At 41.3% G+C, this 24,126-nt stretch overlaps 1 protein-coding gene across 1 annotated transcript in view; it reads left to right on the top strand.

The window, feature by feature from the left end:
• LOC118389324 (VPS10 domain-containing receptor SorCS3-like) overlaps positions 1–24,126 on the top strand; it is a 221,716-nt gene that overhangs the window by 110,887 nt on the left and 86,703 nt on the right. Inside the window, exon 3 of the mRNA XM_052527778.1 lies at positions 23,407–23,506. Within this exon, the coding sequence (XP_052383738.1) occupies positions 23,407–23,506 (100 nt within the window). The remainder of the gene's footprint in view (positions 1–23,406; positions 23,507–24,126) is intronic.

Genomic DNA, 24,126 nt, shown 5'->3' with positions numbered 1-24,126 from the left:
GTTCTTATCTAACATCTTCATTTCGCACTGTGGGAATATTCATTGACCACCTAGTTTATTATAAAAAAACAGACAGTCTAGGTGGTGTAGTGAATATGTTTGTGCATCAGACACATTTCCCTGTTCCTGCTATTGTTGTTTTGTTTCAGGCGTGGACTGTTTCATATTTCATTTTCCTAACTCTGTTGCTTGTTTCTCATTTCTCAAGCTCACTCCAAGTGTCCATTGGACCCCATCTGTACATGTAAATGTTTTCCCTCCATTATTCATTCACGCTTGAGTTTCCACCCTCCTACTACACCTGCAAATATCTTTCTGTACCCTTAATGTGGCAATTCTCCAAAAGTAATTTTCAATTATGCTTCAATGGATTCTGTTATTAGAGGAGAGATTTTGCTGCAGATAATGTACCTTAGGGGTGACAGGTGTGTGTGTGTGTGTGTGTGTGTGTGTGTGTGTGTGTGTGTGTGTGTGTGTGTGTGTGTGTGTGTGTGTGTGTGTGTGTGTGTGTGTGTGTGTGTGTGTGTGTGTGTGTGTGTGTGTGTGTGTGTGTGTGTGTGTGTGTGTGTGTTGGTGTGTCTGACTGCTTCTGCATTGTGTATATGTTCCAACAGATAAACACTCTGACAGCTTGTACAATGCTTGTCCCCTTCCTGACATAAGGTATGCTGAGGGCATCAGAGATTATTAAAAGCTAAATTTGCTGCCTTTTCTCTCGACACCTTCCTCTACTGATGCATTCTCTTCATTCTTTTTTCCCTTGTTAATTTTCTCCTCCCTTTCTTTCTTTCTCTCTCTCTGTTTCTCTATGGTGTGCAAACACTAGCGGAATGGATTTTCACAGGCATCATAAAACTTTCAGCTCAGCTACTGTCTCTGAACTCAAAATGACGGCAGTTTGCTAATGGGAGGCTCTTGTGATTTATCCCACAGATGTGATTGTTAATGGTGTATATTAAGGGTTGAGATTAGCCTGAGACAATGTGTTATCACAGTCCCTTTTACTATAAGCCTTATTATCAGTTTACTGTTTCTTTATGGGCCCCCAACTCTATAGGACATTTTCTACCACATTCTCTGTGTTGACGGCATTTCTCTAAGTTGCTTTTCAAGAGGGTAGAGATGGTTTTCTTCTTCTTAAATTTAAAACACTTTTTATTCCAGCATCTCACAATGTGATCTGCTATGAGGATGGATAATGAAGAGTTAGAGCAGTTTGGGTGTTGAATAGTTCCAGGCAGCTTTTTCCCCTCAACTATTCACTTATTTCCCTTCTAGTCCGTTATTGCATGACCTTTTCATATGACCTCTCTTCATCTGTCTCTTATTAAAATGTTTGGTCCCACAGTCTCTCTGCTTTCCAGTACTATCTATCAGAGCAATGATTATAAGGCATAACCCAATTCATGCTCATTACAGTTTGCCTCTGCCAACCAAATCTCAGTTGCTAAACTCTCCTTTCACGTGCCGTTCAGAGGTCTCAGCATCCATCCATCCAGATTCATCGGGGTCTTGAATCTGGTGTTTGGACCCATATGGCTGCTGTCATTCCCCTGCGGGAATTTCAAACGATAGCTGTAGAAATGTTTCATAGTGGGTTCAGACGTCGTGTTCAGACCCCTTTAAGACTGAACGCCAGGGCTTCATTCAGAATAATGTTTAAGCATATCAATTAAAGGATCATGTTTAGAGCCTGTAGGCTTGATCTTGCCTCGGGGTCTTCAGCTAAGAACTTTTTTTCCTGTTTTTTTCTCATCTCTCTCTCTCTCACAGTTGCAATATCAGATAAAGTTGTTATTTTCTGTTAATCCCAAATCTGACACCAACAGCCCGACCATGTAAAAAAAAGTGTTTGGTGTCTTAGTTTTGCTATCACCCAGTTACTATCTCTTTGGTTTGGCCAGCTGCCAACCAAGTCAGATGCAAGAGCCCGAGAGAGACCTCAGTCTGTCAGCTAGAAGTGCAAGACAGATCACCAACCTTTAGTTTCCCTGCTGGATCAATACAGGAATTGGACCTCTGAGTCAGTTGTGCTCCTGAACACCCCAGTCTTTATCTCTTTTGTTTTGTGTGTTATGACAGACTGAGGTGATTTGGTTTGGGAGTTTGGTCCCACTCTCGGATTTGAAGCACTGTGCTTTTTCCTCTCTCACCAGAGCCTGGTCTCCACACAGTGCCTCTGCACACCAACCACTTAATTGTTCTGCTTTACAAGCAGCCATCTGGCAAAGGCTCACAACAGTGCCTAATGCGATTTCTGGTCACTGAACATCCGGGATTCTGGTATGCAGTATGAGGTACATGGCTTTAGTGTTTACGAAAACTCTCTACATAAATCTTCAAACAAGATTTGGCCTGACTCTGTCTTTCTTTTTTACTGTATATTACCCCTCAGTGTTTACTATAACACAACAATATTACTTAGTACTTAGATACTAATCTCTTTCACTGTAGGTGTATTGTATTCTGAAGCAACTGCCTTTCATTGCTTGGAAAATAAAGTTATTAGATTAAAGCTCCAAGTAAATCAGAGTATAACTCTAGGATATGAGAGATGTTTTCTCATGCCTCAAACTGTGTACAATTGGAATGGTTGATTAAACTGCTTCAAGCTCTCTTATTTACCTTGAATAACTAACTTCTTTACTATGAAAATAAAATATATACACTGCTCAAAAAAATAAAGGGAACACTTAAACAACACAATGTAACTCCAAGTCAGTCACACTTCTGTGAAATCAAACTGTCCACTTAGGAAGCAACACTGATTGACAATAAATTTCACATGCTGTTTTGCAAATGGAATAGACAACAGGTGGAAACTATAGGCAATTAGCAAGACACCCCCAATAAAGGAGTAATTCTGCAGGTGGTGACCACAGACCACTTCTCAGTTCCTATGCTTCCTGGCTGATGTTTTGGTCACTTTTGAATGCTGGCGGTGCTTTCACTCTAGTGGTAGCATGAGACAGAGTCTACAACCCACACAAGTGGCTCAGGTAGTGCAGCTCATCCAGGATGGCACATCAATGCGAGCTGTGGCAAGAAGGTTGGCTGTGTCTGTCAGCGTAGTGTCGAGAGCATGGAGGCGCTACCAGGAGACAGGCCAGTACATCAGGAGATGTGGAGGAGGCCGTAGGAGGGAAACAACCCAGCAGCAGGACCGCTACCTCCGCATTTGTGCAAGGAGGAGCAGGAGGAGCACTGTCAGAGCCCTGCAAATAACCTCCAGCAGGCCACAAATGTGCATGTGTCTGCTCAAGCGGTCAGAAACAGACTCCATGAGGGTGGTATGAGGGCCCGACGTCCACAGTGCAGGACGTTTGGCAGAGAACACCAAGATTGGCAAATTCGCCACTGGCGCCCTGTGCTCTTCACAGATGAAAGCAGGTTCACACTGAGCACATGTGACAGACGTGACAGAGTCTGGAGACGCCGTGGAGAACCTTCTGCTGCCTGAAACATCCTCCAGCATGACCGGTTTGGCGGTGGGTCAGTCATGGTGTGGGGTGGCATTTATTTGGGGGGCTGTACAGCCCTCCATGTGCTCGCCAGAGGTAGCCTGACTGCCATTAGGTACCGGGATGAGATCCTCAGACCCCTTGTGAGACCATATGCTGGTGCAGTTGGCTCTGGGTTCCTCCTAATGGAAGACAATGCTAGACCTCATGTGGCTGGAGTGTGTCAGCAGTTCCTGCAAGAGGAAGGCATTGATGCTATGGACTGGCCCGCCCGTTCCTCAGACCTGAATCCAATTGAGCACATCTGGGACACCATGTCTCGCTCCATCCACCAACGCCACGTTGCACTAGAGACTGTCCAGGAGTTGGCGGATGCTTTAGTCCAGGTCTGGGAGGAGATCCCTCAGGAGACCATCCGCCACCTCATCAGGAGCATGCCCAGACGTTGTAGGGAGGTCATACAGGCACGTGGAGGCCACACACACTACTGAGCCTAAGTTTGACTTGTTTTAAGGACATTACATTAAAGTTGGATCAGCCTGTAGTGTGGTTTTCCACTTTAATTTTGAGTGTGACTCCAAATCCAGAACTCCATGGGTTGTTAAATTTGACTTCCATTGATAATTTTTGTGTGGTTTTGTTGTCACCACATTCAACTATGTAAAGAAAAAGGTATTGAATAAGAATATTTCATTCATTCAGATCTAGGATGTGTTATTTTAGTGTTCCCTTTATTTTTTGAGCAGTGTATATATTTGTTATATTTTTCATTTAACCTTTATTTAACCAGGCAAGACAGTTAAGAACAAATACTTATTTACAATGAACGCCTACCAAAAGGCAAAATGCCTCCTGTGGGTACGGGGGCCTGGGTTTATAATAAATAAATAAATACAATATAAATATATGACAAAGCACACATTACAATAAGAGAGACAACACGACACTACATAAAGAGAGACCTATAGACAACAACATGGCAAGGCAGCAACACATGACAACACAGCATGGTAGCAACACAACGTAACAACAACATGGTAGCAGTACAACATGGTAGCAGCACAAAACATGGTACAAACATTATTGGGCACAGACAACAGCACAAAGGTCAAGAAGGTAAAAACAACAATACATCAAACAAAGCAGCCACAACTGTCAGTAAGAGTGTCCATGACTGATTTTTTAATTGAAGAGATTGAGATAAAACTGTCCAGTTTGAGTGTTTGTTGCAGCTCGTTCCAGTCGCTAGCTGCAGCAAACGGAAAAGAGGAGCGACCCAGGGATGTGTGTGCTTTGGGGACATTGAACAGAATGTGACTGGCAGAACAAGTGTTGTATGTGGAGGATGAGGGCTGCAGTAGATATCTCAGATAGGGGGGAGTGAGGCCTAAGAGGGTTTTATAAATAAGCATGGACTTGTAGATGACCTGGAGCCAGTGGGTCTGGCGACGAATATGTAGCGAGGGCCAGCCGACTAGAGCATAAAGGTGGCAGTGGTGGGTGGTATAAGGGGCTTTAGTAACAAAGCGGATGGCACTGTGATAAACTGCATCCAGTTCGCTGAGTAGAGTATTGGAAGCCATTTTGTAGATGACATCGCCGAAGTCGAGGATCGGTGGGATAGTCAGTTTTATGAGGGTAAGTTTGGCGGCGTGAGTGAAGGAGGCTTTGTTGCGAAATAGAAAGCCGATTCTAGATTTGATTTTGGATTGGAGATGTTTGATATGAGTCTGGAAGGAGTGTTTACAGTCTAGTCAGACACCTAGGTACTTATAGATGTCCACATATTCTAGGTCGGAACCATCCAGGGTGGTGATGCTAGTCGGGCGTGCGGGTGCAGCCAGCGAACGGTTGAAAAGCATGCATTTGGTTTTACTAGCGTTTAAGAGCAGTTGGAGGCCACGGAAGGAGTGTTGTATGGCATTGAAGCTCGTTTGGAGGTTAGATAGCACAGTGTCCAAGGAAGGGCCAGAAGTATACAGAATGGTGTCGTCTGCGTAGAGGTGGATCGGGGAATCGCCCGCAGCAAGAGCAACATCATTGATAGAGACTGCCAGAGGACCGGACAACATGCCCTCCGATTTGACACACTGAACTCTGTCTGCAAAGTAGTTGGAGAACCAGGCAAGGCAGTCATTAGAAAAACCGAGGCTACTGAGTCTGCCGATAAGAATATGGTGATTGACAGAGTCGAAAGCCTTGGCCAGGTCGATGAAGACGGCTGCACAGTACTGTCTTTTATCGATAGCAGCTATGATATCGTTTAGTACCTTGAGCGTGGCTGAGGTGCACCCATGACCAGCTCTGAAACTAGATAGCATAGTGGAGAAGGTGCGGTGGGATTCGAGATGGTCAGTGATCTGTTTGTTAACTTGGCTTTCAAAGACCTTAGAAAGGCAGGATAGGATACATATAGGTCTGTAACAGTTTGGGTCTAGAGTGTCTCCCCCTTCGAAGAGGGGGATGACCGCGGCAGCTTTCCAATCTTTGGGAATCTCAGACGATACGAAAGAGAGGTTGAACAGGCTAGTAACAGGGGTTGCAACAATTTTGGAAGATAATTTTAGAAAGACAGGGTCCACATTATCTAACCCGGCTGAGTTGTAAGGGTCCAGATTTGCAGCTCTTTCAGAATATCAGCTATCTGGATTTGGGTGAAGGAGAAATGGTGGGGGCTTGGACGGGTTGCTGTGGAGGATGCCGGGCAGTTGACCAGGGTAGGAGTATCCAGGTTGAAAGCATGGCCAGCATGGCCAGCCGTGATGACAGTGTTTCCTAGCCTCAGTGCAGTGGGCAGCTGGGAGGAGGTGATCTTATTCTCCATGGACTTTACAGTGTCCTAGAACTTTTTTGAGTTTGTACTACATGATGCAAATTTCTGTTTGAAAATGCTTGCCTTAGCTTTGCTAACTGCCTGTATTTATTTATTAATAACCAGGCATCCTCTACTGACGGGATGAGGTCAATGTCATTCCAGGATACCCCTGCCAGGTCGATTAGAAAGGCCTGTTCTCTGAAGTGTTTAAGGGAGCGTTTGACAGTGATGATGGGTGGTCGTCTGCCCGCAGACCAATTGCGGATGCAGACAATCTCCGAGATCTGAGAAAATGAAAGTGAATGGTCTTTGAACAGCAGGAGTGAGCTTCAGAGGACGCTTCAAAAACACCTGACACTTTTGGGCCCAAAGGCATTTTAGTTCCCACCTTAGTGCTATTTGAATTTGTATCTGGCTCAGTTCCAGGTTGGAATGGTGTCCTCAGATCTCTGCTGTTTGTTGGTTAAAGCACCCTCCATATAGCTTGAAAAAATATAACCTTGGAAGCAGTAATCACTCAGGTTAATTTTGGTCAAAATTAGGTTGTAGGTCGTGTATAGCCCGTCCCAATCAGACACATCGACGGCCCTGAAAGAACTTAATTTGACTCTATGTAAACTGGAAACCACATATCTTGAGGCTGAATTTATTGTAGCTGGGGATTTTAACAAGGCTAATCTGAAAACAAGGCTCCCTAAATTATATTAGCATATTGAATGCGCAACCCGCGCCGGCAAAACCCTTAATCATTGTCATTCTAACTTCCGCAGCGCATATAAAGCCCTCCCGCGCCCTCCTTTTGGAAAATCTGACCACAACTCCATTTTGTTGCTCCCAGCCTATAGACAGAAACTAAAACAGGAATCGCCCGTACTCAGGTCTGTTCAACCCTGGTCCGACCAATCGGATTCCAAGCTTCAAGATTGCTTTGATCACGTGGACTGGGATATGTTCCGCATAGCGTCGGACAATAACATTGATGAATACACTGATTCGGTGAGCGAGTTTATTAGCAAGTGCATCAGTGATGTTGTGCCCACAGCGTCTATAAAAAAATTCCCCAACCAGAAACCTTGGATTGATGGCATCATTTGCGCAAAACTGAAAGCACGAACCACGGCTTTTTAATCAGGGCAAGGTGACTGGAAACATGACCGAATACAAACAGTGTAGCTATTCACTCCGCAAGGCAATCAAACAAGCTAAGCATCAGTATAGAGACAAAGTAGAGTAGTAATTCAACGGCTCAGACATGAGAGGTAAGTGGCAGTGTCTACAGTCAATCACGGACTACAAAAGGAAAGCCAGCCCTGTCGCGGCCACGATGTCTTGCTCCCAGATAAACTAAACAACTTTAGCTCGCTTTAAGGACAACACAGTGCCACTGACACGGCCCGCTACCAAAACCTGCGGGCTCTCCTTCACTGCAGCCAACCTGAGTAAAACATTTAAAAGTGTTAACCCTCGCAAGGCTGCTGCCCCAGACGGCATCCCCAGACACGTCCACAGAGCATGCGCAGACCAACTGGCTGGTGTGTTTACGGACATATTCAATCAATCCTTATCCCAGTCTGCTGTCCCACATGCTTCAAGAGGGCCACCATTGTTCCTGTTCCCAAGAAAGCGAAGGTAACTGGGCTAAATGACTATCTCCCCGTAGCACTCACTTCCGTCATCATGAAGTGCTTTGTGAGACTAGTCACGAATCATATCTCCTCCCCCCTACCTGAAACCCGAGACCCACTCCAATTTGCTTACTGCTCCAATAAGTCCACAGACGGCGCAATCAAACTGCACACTTCCCTAACCCATCTGGACAAGAGGAATACCTATGTAAGAATGCTGTTCATCGACTACAGCTCAGCATTTAACACTATAGTACTCTCCAAACTAGTCATTAAGCTCGAGACCCTCTCAGACCTCTCCTGTACTCCCTGTTCACCCATGACTGCGTGACCATGCACATCAAATCAATCAAATCAATCAACAAGTTTGCAAACGGCACTACAGTGGTAGGCTTGATTACCAACAGCGACGAGACGGCCTACAGGGAGGAGGTGAGGGCCCTTGGAGTGTGGTATCAGGAAAATAACCTCACACTCAATGTCAACAAAACAAAGGAGATGATCTTGGACTTCAGGAAACAGCAGAGGGAGCAGCCCCCTTTCCACATCGAAGGGACAGTAGTAGAGAAGTTCCTCGACAAACTGAAATGGTCCACCCACACAGACTGCGTGGTGAAGAAGGCGCAGCAGCGCCTTTTCAACCTCAGGAGGCTGATGTAATTCGGCTTGTCACCAAAAACACTCTCAAACTTTTACACAATCGAGAGCATCCTGTCGGGCTGTATCACTGCCTGGTACGGCACCTGCTCCGCCCACAACCATAAGTCTCTCCAGAGGGTAGTGAGGGTTGCATAACGCATCACCAAGGACAAACTACCTGCCCTCCAGGACACCTACACCACCCGATGTCACAGGAAGGCCAAAAAGATCATCAGTGACCACAACCACCCGAGCCACTGCGTGTTCACCCCGCTATCATCCAGAAGGCGAGGTCAGTACAGGTGCATCAAAGTGGGGACCAAGAGACTGAAAAACAACTTCTATCTCTAAGGCCATCAGACTGTTAAACAGCCATCACTAACATTGAGTGGCTGCTGCCAACATACTGACTCATCTCTAGCCACTTTAATAAAGAAAAATTGATGTAATAAATGTATCACTAGCCACTTTAAACAATGCCACTTTATATAATGTTTACATACCTTACATTACTCATCTCATATGTATATACTGTACTCTATACCATCTACTGCATCTTGCCTATGCCGTTCGGCCATCGCTCATTCATATTTTTTATGTACATATTCTTATTCATTCCTTTACACTTGTGTATAAGTTAGTTGTTGTGAAATTGATAGGTTAGATTACTTGTTAGATATTACTGCATGGTCGGAACAAGAAGCACAAGCATTCCGCTACACTCGCATTAACGTCTGCTAACCATCTGTATGTGACAAATAAAATGTGATTTGATTTGTATTTGGAGTTTTGATCTGGAGCGAAGGCAATGCTGTGGAGGGTAGCATCCTGTGTAAGTACCTGCCAAAATATCCAAGTATATCTAACTCCAAATCTATCCTTTAGTAAAAAGAAAAGAAAAATGGATGAGCTCACATTAAGCTGTGTCTCTCTCTCTGAGGGGGGCGTATCCACACAACCTCAGGGTTTCTTCATCGATGCAGGCAGACACAACAACAGCAGACAGTGCAACTACTGCAGTACCTTATCCCTTCTCTGATAGTCAAGTAATATTTCAGACTGCTGCTATCTTCTATCAGCAAGCCAAAACCGCATTCGTTTCAGATGCCTGGGAAGTGATGTGATATTTCATGAACTGCTTGCTACTCCAACAGCAAGAGTGACTATTAACTCTCTACTGTGCTGCGGAAGAACCTTCAGCTATGTTTCGCTCAGAATTGATATTCTGAAGGCAAATGACGTTTTGTCTTTTTCTCAGAATCTCCCTTCACTTGCAACAGTGCCTTTGGCTCTCTCTTTCTCACTGTCCCTCAACACATTGTATTCAGACCATAACCTAGACAGAAACACCAAACACCAGATAAACAACCGTCTCGGTAGACAGGGGCTGATGAGGAAGAAACTACTGAATAAGGAGAAGTGCCTATTGTTTGATGCTGTAGCCAGGTTTAAAAACAGCAATGTAATGCTAATTATGAATACAGATTCCTTCCCCACAGACACTCATGAATATGTAGTCATTCTAGGTTTTCGATTAACAAAAAAGGCACCTCAGAAATCAGATTAACTGTAGGAAGCATATGTGTTATGGTTTGGAGGTTTGATTAAATGCATTTCTGTCTGATTGTAGTCTGTCTGTGACACTCTCACACCAGAGCCTTAGTACTTGAGGATAGAACTAAGAGGAGAAAAGTCAAATGTATGCATAGCCTACATACAATACAACAGCTATATATCTCTTCAGTTTATACTTGACAAGCCACTCAGGCAGGCAGCAGTCTGTGTCTGGTCTGTAATGTCCCTGCCTGCTGCGGACATGAGAAGGCTCCAACAATATAACGTAGCCCTTGGGAGCTTCCCAGTGCTCGGAGGCCCGTTCCACATAATATTTCCCTCTCCAATCACCCGTTCAATTCTACAACTCTTTTTAAATATCCTGTAGAAGCTGTCAGCATGCTCTCATGAAGTGTCTTTCTCTCTCGTTATTCTACTTTGTAATCATCGTGACCGTCTCTCCCCGGCACTGGAATGAAGAAAGATCTTATTGTAATTTCAATCGAAACTGTATTACTGGCAGAACTGCACTACTCTCTGCCGACTACGCCATTAGAAGAAAAAAAAACAGAAGAGCTATAAAATAAGAATATGTTGCCATTCATCTTTTCACACGCATACTGTAAGTTGCACCGCACATCCGAAAGGGGTAAACCTCTTGGCGTACCCATTAGCGGGATCATTTTCATCAACATCCACTGAATTGCAGTGCGCCAAATTCAAATTTAATTACTAAAAATATTTAATTTTCATGAAATCACAAGTGCAATATAGCAAAACACAGCGTAGCTTGTTGTTAATCCACCTGGCGTGGCAGATTTCAAAAACGTTTTATAGCTAAAGCAAACCAAGTGTTTATGTAAGGACATCTCTCTCAGCAGACAAAACATTACAAACAGCTAGCAGCAAAGTAGATTGGTCACGAACGTCAGAAAAGCAATAAAATGAATCGCTTACCTTTGATGATCTTCGGATGTTTGCACTCCCAGTTACACAATAAATGTTCCTTTTGTTCTATAAAGATTATTTTTACATCCAAAATACCCCCATTTGGTTGGCTCGTTATGTTCAGAAACCCACCGGCTCGAGCGATCCCGACGGAGCAGACGGAAATTCCAAATAGTATCAGTAAAGTCAAACGTTTTTTATTATAATCAATCCTCAGGTTGTTTTTAGAATAAATAATCAATAATATTTCAACCGGACCGTAGCTTTTTCAATAGGAGAGAGAGAGAAAATGTCTGCTCCAAACTGTTGGCGCATGCAAAACTCTGCTGGCACCCAGCCATCCACTGACGCGATGTGATCATTCTTGCTCATTTATCAGAATAAAAGGCTGAAACTATGTCTAAAGACTGTTCACACCATGTGGAAGCCATAGGGAAAGAAATCTGGGTGATATCCCTTTAAATGGAGGGAAGGCATGCAATGGAACAGGTAGCTTTCAAAGTAAGAGGCATATCAGTTCTGTTATACTCACAGACAACATTTAGACAGTTTTGGGAACTTTAGAGTGTTTTCTACCCTAATCTGACAATTATATGCATATTCTATCTTCTGGGCCTGAGAAATAGGCAGTTTAATTTGGGTACGTATTTCATACAAACTGCCCCCTACACTCAACAGGTTAATGCTGAGTGGGTGTGGACTTTTTGCAGTCTGTCACGGTCGTCCTCCTCTTCATCTGAAGAGGAGAGGTGAGAAGGATCGGAGGACCAAAATGCGGCGTGGTATGTGTTCATGATGAATATTTAATTAAAGAAAGTACTGAACACAGAATACAAAAACAATAAACAAATTATGACTGTGAAGCTATAAATGAGACCTGTGCTGACACAAGCAACTAACCTAGACAATCACCCACAAACAAACAGTGCAACCCAGGCTACCTAAAGCCTGTTAGGGCTCATGCGAATTTTCGCAGCTTTTTGTTAAAAATCGCGCAACATTTCAGCACCCTGCTACTCATGCCAGGAATATAGTATATGCAAATGATAAGTATGTGTGTATAGAAAACACTCTGAAGTCTCTAAAACTGGTTAAATCGTGTCTGTGTCTATAACACAACGTGTTTAGAAGTAAAAATCCCTCGAAAAACTGTTCTCCAAAAACACAAAAAATATATTAATCCGCCAGTCAATGTATTGTTCAAGGCGACTGCAAATACATGAAGCCATAATGTAAATGCCTACAGCATCCACACGATGTCGCCAGTGCTGGCATTTTGAGCAGACTTAATCCTTGGTTCTATTACGTTTTACCCTTTCCGGTTTCAGTCTCTCAACAGGATGTTATTAAAATGGAAAAGATGGCCGTTGATTTCCAGACTAGCTGCTATCGAATACAGATCGCCCCGTGATGAATTGTATAGCTAATTAACGTTTATTAATACCTAAAGTTGGTTTAGAAAAGTAGTTTGAAGTGTTTTGTAAAAGTATATAGGAACCTTTTGTCATTTTAAAAAGTGACGTTGCGTCTTGTAAAAGGGAATATTCCTGGATCAGACCGGTCTTCAGAAAATGACATTTTGGCTATACAATGACGGATTTAATCGGGAAAAAGACCCAGTTGTGATGTTTATAGGATATATAGTAGTGCCAAGAAAGAAGCGCATCAAAGGTAATCAATGTTTTATATTTTATTTCTGCGTTTTGGGTAGCGCCGGCTACCGCAAAATCTGTCGTTTTAGATGAAGTTTCAGTACTTTGGGGGTGCATGCTATCAGATAATAGCTCCTCATGCTTTCGCCGAAAAGCATTTTACAAATCTGACTCGGTAGCTAGATTCACAACGAGTGTAGCTTTAATTCTGTACCTTGTATGTGTATTTTAATGAAAGTTTGAGTTTTATCAAAAAACTATACGTGGCGCACTTGAAATTTCCGCTGATTTGATCCCCACAGCGGGAGCTAGTTCCTAACAAGCTAAGTATGATTCTCAATCAGAGACAACTAATGACACCTGCCTCTGATTGAGAACCATACTAGGCCAAAACATAGAAATCCCAAAATCATAGAAAACCAAACATAGACTGCCCACCCCAACTCACGCCCTGACCATACTAAATAATGACAAAATCAACAAAAATAAAGGTCAGAACGTGACACAGTCTTCAGACACAAATAATTAGGTAATCACAGGGACATGGTAGCTATTCTTAGGCTCATGTGAACATGCACACACAATAAGTGCAAAAATGTACCCTGTCTATACAGCCATAAACGGTGATGCATTTTCAAAACATAAGAGAGGTTACAGAAATCATCTGAAATGAACTTTTGCACATGCATTTAGTAAAAGTGAAAATCATTCATGTGTTAGCAGCCAATATCAACTTGGGATATATCATGTCACTTCTCTGGAGTCCAGAGCAAGCAAAATCATATGTCCTATTTTTAGCGGAGGTTGCAGGATCATATGGAAAGCATGTTCTGTCTGCACCGTGCCATCACTTTGGAGGGCAGCACGCTTGCAGAGTGCTAGTTGCCAGCTGGGTGTCTTCCTCACAAATGTCATAATAAATTGGCCAAAATCTTAAATCTTCATCCCATAATATTGAAAGCAGTGCTATGTTACAGCTGTTTATCTTTATTCATACACTGAGTATACAAAATGTTAAAAACAACTCCTTTTTCCATGACATAGATTGACCAGGTGAATCCAGGTGAAATATATGATCCCTTATTGATGTCACTTGTTAAATCAACTTCAATCAGTGTAGATGAAGGGGAGGAGACAGGTTAAAAAATGATTGTTAAGCCATGAGACAATTGAGATTGTATATGTGTGTTATTCAGATGGTGAATGGGCAAGACATGAAATATAGGTGCCTTTCAATAGGGTATGGTACAGTAGTAGGACACAGACGCATCGGTTTGTGTCAAAAACTGCAGCGCAGCTTGGTTTTTCAAGCTCATCAGTTTCCAAGGTGTATCAAGAATAGTCCAGCCCCCAAAGGACATCCAGCCAACTTGACAAAACTGTGGGAATCATTGGAGTCAACATGGGCCAGCATCCCTATGGTACGCTTTTGACACATTGTAGAGTTCATGCCCCGATGAATTAAGGCTGTAAGGGGGAGATGCAACTCAATATTCGGGAAGGTGTTCCTAATGTTTGGCATACTATGTTCAATAGGCACCCAAACTAGGACTTTCTGAAATATGAAATTAGATCAATCAAATCATCAGGTAGCCTGTTGTGGAAAAGATGAGTCAGTAGTTGATCAATAAACTGTATTTTATATGGATGATAAACGTAGGTCTACTCTGTTTTTATCAGGCAAAAATGTAATACATTATGCACGTTCATTTTGGTCACTAATTTGGATATGTGGACCCACCTTTGTGCTCCATTGCTGATGACTGGTCATTGGTCAAAAATCAAGACGTGTGAAGTTTCTAAAACTGTTTGAATGATGTCTGTGAGTATAACAGAACTTCTTTGGCAGGCGAAACTCCGAGGACAAACCATCCAGGAATTTCTTTTTTGAGGTCACTCTCTTTTCAATAGGTTTTCTATATGGATCTAGATTTCTAAGGCACTTAATTGCAGTTCCTATCGCTTCCACTGGATGTCAACAGTCTTTAGAAATTGGTTGATGTTTATCCTTTGAGAAACTAAGAAGTAGGGCTGTTCAGAATGAGGGTCGAGTCTAGTGTACTGACGTGATTGGGGCGTGCGACCTGAACTCTCTCCACTTTGTTTTTATCCGCTATTGAACGCAGTTTATGCCGTCTTAAATTACATTGATTATGTATGTTAAAAAATACCTAAAGTTGTATTAGGAAAGTTGATTGAAATGTTTGGACAAAGATTACATGTAACTTTTAAGATCATTTGTAGTCATGTTGCGTGAATTGGAACCTGTGCTTTTCTGGATCAAACTTTTGGAGATATAACGACGGAATTAATTGAACAAAAGGACCATTTGTGATGTTTATGGGACATATTGGAGTGCCAACAGAGAAGCTCTTGAAAGGTAAGGCATGAATTATATCGTTATTTCTGAGTTTTGTGACGTGCCTGGCAGGATGAAATATGATTGTCTGTGTTTTTTTAGATGGGGTGCTGTCCTCAGATAATTGCATGGTTTGCTTTCACAGTAAAGCCTTTTTGATTAACCTCTTACATTACCCCCCTACTTTTTTCAATTTCCGCCTGAAAACAAACCCAAATCTAACTGCCTGTAGCTCAGGCCCAGGACCAAGGATATGCAGATTATTGGTTTCATTTGAAAGAAAACACTGAAGTTTGTGTAAATGTGAATTGAATGTAGGAGAATATAACACAATAGATCTGGTTTAGATAATACAATGAAAAAACCATACGTTTTTTCTGTTTTATTGTTGTATCATCATTTTAAATTGAACAAGACAAAACAAACATCCAGATAAGATGATGGGGACAATTTCAGTGAAAAACATAAGAGGGCAACAGTGCTTGTGCAAAGTTTCAGAATGATAACTTCCAAAGTGAGTGTGCTACATGACATTTATCATGAAGTCACCCAGGTGTCCCACAAGTGGCCAAATTGGTGAAGTTATAGGGTCACCAAGCATGTGGTGCAGGTGATGGGGACTTCATTTTGCAAAGAAAACAGCGACGCCTCCATGCTGTGCCATTTTGGCCCTGAGGCACATCCATGCCTGCAGAAATACATTTGGGGAGATGAACACCACTTGTGGCAGGAGCTGGATGAACCAGCTTCAGTGGGGGATGGACACCATGGCACTGGGGGCTCCCATTCAGAGTCAGTGTCACTGTGAAAGAAAATGTTCCGTTAGAATAGTTTCACCAATGAGCCCTGTATCAACAGGTATAATAAACAGATATATATATATATAGAGTACAGGGAACATAAGGTTGAATATATTATTATAGACCTGCTAGATCTACTGTCTCATTGATATTATGACAGACCAGCTAGATCTACTGTCTATTTTATATTATGACATTTCAGCTAGATCTACTGTCTCTATTATATTATGACAGACCAGCTTGATCTACTGTCTTTATTATATTACAACAGACCAGCTGTATCTACTGTCTCCATTTCACTTTGGCCATTGTTGTGGGCCTGCTCTCCCCTCAACAGCCTCAAATAGGCTATTTCATTTCACAAATAATATTTTATATTATTAATTTCACCTGTATATTTCGACTTAGATTTAGCTTTCCCTGACTTAGTCGCCATACTGATTTATATATAAACAGCTGAAGATGCGCTTTACCAAAACAACGCTGTGCGTAACATGTGTGGTTCCTTCCGGTATGAATCTTCAATGGCGAATGAATCTCTTTACGCCGGAGTTTCAAGACGATCAGTGGTCATTGGGTTAAAGTACAGTCAATCAACGAAACAGCGGTCATATCATTGGTGCACAATGATGTCATTACTTGATGTCTTCAAATCGATTTCTTTCAGTCAATATGTCCCGCGAAATGACCGATCAGGTTTGGTTGTGTTACAAACAACAAACCAGTTGTTTGCAATGAAACCAAACATGACTGGAAAAGTCACGTTGAGTTTGTGCATTTACATCAAATGTGTCATCGAAAATGGAATGAGACGGAATTCACGACAAGCGGTTCACAAAATGTTTCGTGTTAGGCTATAAAAATTGATTTTATCAAACATAAGACCATTCATTGTGTAACAATGAGCATTGGGATTGAAAACAGAGGAAAATCGTCAAAGGAAAACAATTTATTTATTGCAATTAGTGATGGTGTTACGCCTGTGCTGGTTGAAATAGTTTTTTTATGGGGCTTTGTTCTCAGATAATCGCATCGTATTCTTTCGCAGTAAATCCTTTTTTAAATCTGACAACGCAGTTGGATTAGCAAGATTCTAGACTTTCGACCCATGTGAGACACTTGTATTTTCAGAAATGTTTAATATGACTAGTTATGTAGCGATCGCCGTATGTTGTCGAATTTCGGTGCGCAGAGAGGTTAACAAGAAGTTAAGATTTATTTTGACATATTGCATGTGTATTTTCAAGAATGTTAAATATTTACAATTCTGTAGTTTGAATTTGGCGCCCTGCAAATTCACTGGATGTTGGTCAGGTGGGACCGTAGCGTCCCATCTAGCCTAGAGAGGTTATACCCGTTATTGATGAGATCTTGTTTATGAAGTCTATAGTCCTTTACATATGATGGCAATGGTTGCACATGAGTTTTAATAAAATAGTTTACAGAGTTTTCAACTGCTCTAGCACGGAGCCTATTCCTGCAACCCCTGGTCTGTCTGGATAATTACCTTGTTGTGTTTTAGGTTTGTGTAATTTCTGAAAAATGTACAGGCATGGACATATGGCACATTTGCAGCAAAGATATTCATATTCAGGTTTTGAGATAAGGTGGTTTAATAGGGCTCCATATTAGAGCATATTTCCCTTTAGAACACTTGTGTGGTGGGATCAACACTCAGTTTTCTATATAAACGTTCATTGCTGAGTTGTCTTTGAATTTTTACTTTATGTTTTTCATAGTCTAAAAAAACTCACAAAAGCTCTGACAAAGGCCGTGAAGCCGATACGTAAACTTTTTAAAGATCAATGATACTATCAAGAGCAGTGTGTGGTTTCCTTTAACCTTCATCTGGTTCAACTGTTACCATGCACCTGCAAAAAAGATTGCTCAGATGTGCGAGTGCCTTTTGAGTTTTGAATTATGGTTTTTTGCTCTGCTCTCTGAAATCTTTATATATACACAAAAAGAAAAGGACGTACCAAGTATACAAGCATTGTGCGAGTACCCTTTCATACCTGAAGGGCACTTTTCGGCATTTACTGTATGATCCATGGGAATCTACATATTGCAAAAGTACGGTCCCTTACTAGACGTCCGCCAAGGTTTGTAAAATTTGCTGATGGTGACAGGCTGTGCACCGGGGCCAGATGTTCCGGGAAGTCATCGAACGAAGTCTCTCGGACATTCGATTTCCGTTTTAAAAAATGTTAAAATTTTGGTCATTTTTCCACTGTCCCGGTAAATTCCACCTGATGGAAAATGACTTAGAAGACGAAACTTGGTGAGCATAGATTTGGACTAAAGGGCTGTTTGCCCAGAGACAAGATGGCGTCGAGGTCTAAACTCTTTTTGAGTTAAGGCCATTTTTCTGGGATTAAAGGTCAAAAATGAAAATAGAGCGCTAATTTGACCACTTCACATCAAAGTACATGAACCTACAGTGTCAGGAGAAAAAGAACCAGCCATTTATCTATCATAATTTAAGAGAAATTATACATTATGTACAATTGGTGATGGTCAAAGAAATGTGTTACAGATCCAGTTGCGGCGTGTTCAGACAAATCCGTTAGGGTGGGTTTCGGAGCTCTGCCTACCCCAATGAGGATATGTGTTCACTTTCAGCTTCCTGTGACAACCGGAAGTGCCTTAAATTGAGTTCATAGAGGCTGTTTGGAAGGGTTAACATCTTTGGGACTGGGGGGCAGTATTGAGTAGCTTGGATTAAAAGGTTCCCAAAGTAAACTGCCTGCTACTCAGACCTAGAAGCTAGAATATGCATATAATTAGTAGATTTGGGTAGAAAACACTCTGCAGTTTCTAAAACTGTTTGAATGAAGTCTGTGAGAATATATGAGTACAGCGCTCAGCCACCAAAAAAAGCCAGACAGATACCGGCCATATTGTGGAGTCAATAGAAGTCAGAAATAGCATTATAAATATTCACTTACCTTTGATAATCTTCATCGGAATGCACTCCCAGGAATCCCATTTCCACAATACATGTTTGTTTTGTTCGATAAAGTACATCATTTATGTCCAAATACCTCCTTTTTGTTGGCGCGTTTAGTTCACAAATCCAAATTCACAAGGCGCAGGCACTTCACCCACCCGCAGCACGTGCTCCAGCAGGTATATCTCGCTGATCATCCCTAAAGCCAATACCTCATTTGGCCACCTTTCCTTCCAGTTCTCTTCTGTCAGTGACTGGAACGAATTGCAAAAATCGCTGAAGCTGGAGACTTATTTTTCCCTCACTAACTTGAAATATCAGCTATCTGATCAGCTAACCGATCGCTGCAGCTGTACATATTCCATCTGTAAATAACCCACCCAATCTACCAACCTCATCCCCATACTGTTTTTATTTACTTTCTGCTCATTTGCACACCAGTATCTCTACTTGCACATCATCATCTGCTCATGTATCACTCCAGTGTTAATCTGCTAAATTGTAATTAGTTCGCTTCCATGGCCTTTTTATTTCCTACCTACACACTCCATTTGCACACACCTTACTTTCTTTTTTTCTATTGTGTTATTGAATGTACGCTTGTTTATTCCATGTGTAACTCTGTGTTGTTGTTTGTGTCGCACTGCTTTGCTTTATCTTGGCCAGGTCACAGTTGTACATGAGAACTTGTTCTCATCTAATTTACCTGGTTAAATAAAGGTGAAATAAATAAAAAATATATCAATATTTTAGGTTTGATGATGAATACTATCTCCAAACGAATGGAACATCGATGGGCTCCACATTCACTCTGAGCTATGCTAACCTTTATGTGGGTCTTTTTGAAGAACGTTTTAGTAATGAAAACGAAAATACATTTTTTGGAATAAAGTCATGAAGTGGTGTTAATATATTGACAACATTTTTTTGCAAATGGGAAGGAACGGAAAAAGAGCTGTCAGATTTTATGTCCCAACTCAATGACATTGACCCCAATCTCTAATTCACTATTGAATGTGACACTCAACATGTTCATTACCTCGATGTGGATTGAGAAATCAAATGGAACCCTGTTTACAACTCTGTATAGAAAAGAAACAGACAGAAATACTCTTATTACAAGGGGACAGCTTCCATCCTGAGCCATTAAAAAGAGGACTTCCAAGAAGCCAGTTTTTCAGAGTGCGCCGTATATGGCATTCCACAGAGGATTATCTAGAAAAAGCAGCGGAGATGCACACTAGGTTTCTTAGAAGAGGCTATTCACCACAATGTGTGGATGAAGCTCTTAATTTGATATTGGTAAAAACATGAGAAGAACTGCTGCAAAAAAAGACCTGCTAAAGCTAAAGAACACTCCATAATGTTTATAACCACATATACTTTGAACTCGCGAAAAGTGGGAGACGCGGTCAAGAAACACTGGCATATTTTATCATCCAACCCAGATTTGCTGGCTGAATTAAAAAACCCACCACTTATTGTGTATGGGAGAGGTCGCAATTTACGAGCTATATTGGTTCATGCCAACTGCCAGCCACAAATGAAAATCAGCCAGGCTCTTTTACGCCCTCTTCCAAATGGTAGCTATAAATGCAGAGGATGCGCACAGTGCAAAAATATGATGAAGTGTGAATAGTTCTGCCACCCACATACAGGAAAACAGTTCCAAACAAATGACATTATTAAATGTCCACGTGGGCTCTGCTATGTAGGTAAAACCTCTCGTTCTCTCAAACAGAGAATTAGTGAACATAAATGTTCAATCAGGAGAAGCTACAGGGATTATCCAGTCGCAGTACATTTTAATGACCTAAAGCATTACATTTCTACCTTTTAGATGTTTTGGCATCGAGAAAGTTAAGATATCAGACAGGGGAGGTGATATCAATAATACTTTGAGTAAAAGAGAATGTTTTGGATTTTCACCCTCCAGACATTATTTCCCAAAGGACTTAATGATGAAATGCCTAGGTATGTTATGTTGTGAATTTGAACATGACTTGTGTCACTCTTTAATATTGCTCTGATGTTTTTCGTACGATGTACCCAATGATAAAGCTTGCTATGTCCTCATTGTGGTTTTACACATGTGTTTAATATGTCTTATTTACACACTTTATTTGAATATTTATGAAATGCATACTGTTATATTTGGTAGCACTTATTTGTTTTTCCTTCGCCATCTACCCCTTTCGATGCGTGGAACGGATGTGGGTCGGGCTAGGTCTACATAAGGGTGCTATTCTTTTTAAAAAAAGCTCTGACGACGGCCGCAAGGCTGATATGCAAGCTTATTAACCTCTTGGTCCTACCTGGCACGCAGGCGTCCCATCTAGAGCTCTGGAAATGCAAATGCGCTACGCTAAAAACTAATAGTATTAGTTAAAACTCAAATGTTCATTAAAATACACATGCAGGGTATTGAATTAAAGCTACACTCGTTGTGAATCCAGGCAACAAGTCAGATTTTTAAAATGCTTTTCGGCGAAAGCATGAGAAGCTATTATCTGATAGCATGTAACACCCCAAAAGACCCGCAGGGGACGTAAACAAAATAATTAGCATAGTCGTCGCTACACAAACCGCACAAATAAAATATAAAACATTCATTACCTTTGACCATCTTCTTTGTTGGCACTCCTAGATGTCCCATAATCACTATTGGGTCTTTTTTCGATTAAATCGGTCCATATATAGCCTAGATATCGATCTATGAAGACTGTGTGATAAACGGAAAAAAATAGCGTTTCATAACGTAACGTCATTTTTTTAAATTCAAAAAGTCGACGATAAACTTTCACAAAACACTTCGAAATACTTTTGTAATGCAACTTTAGGTATTAGTACACGTTAATAAGCGATAAAATTCACCAGGAGGCGATGTCAATTCTATAGGTGTCTGTTTCGAAAAAATGTCTTGGAGAGAGCTCGACCAAAACATCCGGTCGGAGACCGGAGGGAATCGATTCCCTTGATTCAGTTAGACCAAGAATCAATTGCGAATCAAATGACAAGACTCTAGACAACGTGTGGAAGCTGTAGGCACTGCAACCTCGGCCTCATTTAATTCGATTCACTTTGAACAATTCCTTGAAGTCGCGGATGGATATTTTTTTCCATTTTCAGTGATCAGATATTCCTGCACTTTTCGATGAAACGCACGTTCTGTTATAGTCACAGCCGTGATTTAACCAGTTTTAAAGACGTCTGAGTGTTTTCTATCCACACATACTAATCATATGCATATACTATATTCCTGGCCTGAGTAGCAGGGCGCTGAAATGTTGCACGATTTTTAACAGAATGTTCGAAAAAGTAGAGGGTCGACTTAACAGGTTAAAGATTAGTGATATTATCAAGAGCAGTGTGCGGTATCCTATTTCCTTCATCTTGTTCAACTTTTACCTTGCAACTGCAATAAAGATTGCTCAGATGTGCGAGTGCCTTTTGAAATTTGAAAAACAAGAACAACAAAAATTGTATTAAAACCAACAAAAAAAATGGGTGTGGGGCAAAATTATACTACCACTGAAAAGGGCACTTTGGAGACTGGAAGGGCAAAGGGGCATGTGCTCTGCACAGGTAGAGCCATATCTGTTCACGTGCCTGTTAGCTATAGCTACATTTTTCCAGCCTCCTGGATTCCGGGCACATCCACATGTTTATGCATTCGTCACATTTCATTTCAAAGTAGTCATCAATTACTAAAGGTGTTAGGCCCCCAGGCATCTGTGAATGGTTTGTTTCCATTAGCACCTATCAATGACTGATTAACCTCTTTCATTATGCTGGTGTTATAACACAGGAATGGTTTTTGCTCTGTGCAACATGGTCGTATAATTAGGTTGCATGTTATAGAATCAAAGGCCCTTGAGCACTCTAGATTCCTGTAGTAATAAGGGTGAGAAAGCCAAGTACTGTAAGATGTACAATAACAGGGCTATTTCACATGACATGGTTCAAAGCAAAGATTATTGAATTAGGTCATAAATCTACCTTAAGAGGTAGTTGTGGTTGGAAGCAGGTGTTGGGACATACCCGCTGTCTATAAGTCTGTACGTCTGTCTGTCTATACATTGAACTGCCTGTCTGTCTTTATTTAGCAAAATTGTAATTACTTGCTACTATGGCCTATTTATTGCCTTACCTCCTCAGTCCATTTGCACACACTGTATATAGACTTTTTTTTATATTGTGTTATTGACTGGGGCGGCAGGGTAGCCTAGTGGTTAGAGCGTTGGACTAGTAACTGGAAGGTTGCAAGTTCAAACCCCCAAGCTGACAAGGTACAAATCTGTCATTCTGCCCCTGAACAGGCAGTTAACCCACTGTTCCTAGGCCGTCATTGAAAATAAGATTTTGTTCTTAACTGACTTGCCTGGTTAAATAAAGGTAAAAATAAAAATTAAAAATTGACTGTACGCTTGTTTATTCCATGTGTAACTCTGTGTTGTTGTTTTTGTCACACTGCTTTGCTTTATCTTGGTCAGGTCACTGTTGTCAATGAGAACTTGTTCTCAACTAGCCTACCATGTTAAATAAAGGTAAATAAATAAAATAAAAATATTTCTCTCAGTAAACACATTTCCTTCATTTACAGGTCAACAGACTATGGCTCTACCTATGAGAGAATGAATGACAAAGTGGGATCTAAGACTGTGCTCAGTTACCTGTATGTCTGTCCATCCAACAAGAGAAAGGTAAGTCAAACTTCAAAAGAGTGATTTTCAATAACACAGTAATGATTAAGACTCAGAAGGACTTAATTACATTTAGTTGAGTTAAAGTGGAACTGAACTGTTTGTTGTCCATCCTCTGCTGCCGCTGTTTGTTCTTTCTGATCAAATCATATGTTAAGGTTAGACGGTAGACTCAAATAAATATGGTTTGAATAAATATTATCTTTCAAAGCATTTAAATGTTTTTGTAGTTCGTGAAATAACCAAAGTTTAATGACCACATTTAGCTTACATTGCCTAATACTGGCAGTTTGCCTGGACTTAGAAAGTCAATCCAAGATTGTTACCAAGCAACACTTACTCATACTGTAGTTATAGCCTCAGAACATTTACCGTGACACAACACAGAGACCAGAAAGACCTGCTAGAAAGACAGAACGTATTCAAGGAAGAATCTTGTTGGTTTGTGGATAAACGCTGAAGCAAAACTAATTTCAAAAAGTAGGTGCATCTTCTCTGAGCGAAGTTTCTTTTTACTTTGGGAAGCAGACCATCTATTCCACATTAGAACACAGGTGTCTGTCTCCACTGAAACCTTTTTAAGGGTCATGTTAAGGTCCCTCACTAGCAGACCGTCCATG

Source organism: Oncorhynchus keta, chromosome 10, assembly GCF_023373465.1.
Source record: "Oncorhynchus keta strain PuntledgeMale-10-30-2019 chromosome 10, Oket_V2, whole genome shotgun sequence".
NCBI classification, from domain to species: Eukaryota; Metazoa; Chordata; class Actinopteri; order Salmoniformes; family Salmonidae; genus Oncorhynchus; species Oncorhynchus keta.
This window is presented reverse-complemented; position numbering and strand designations above follow the sequence as displayed.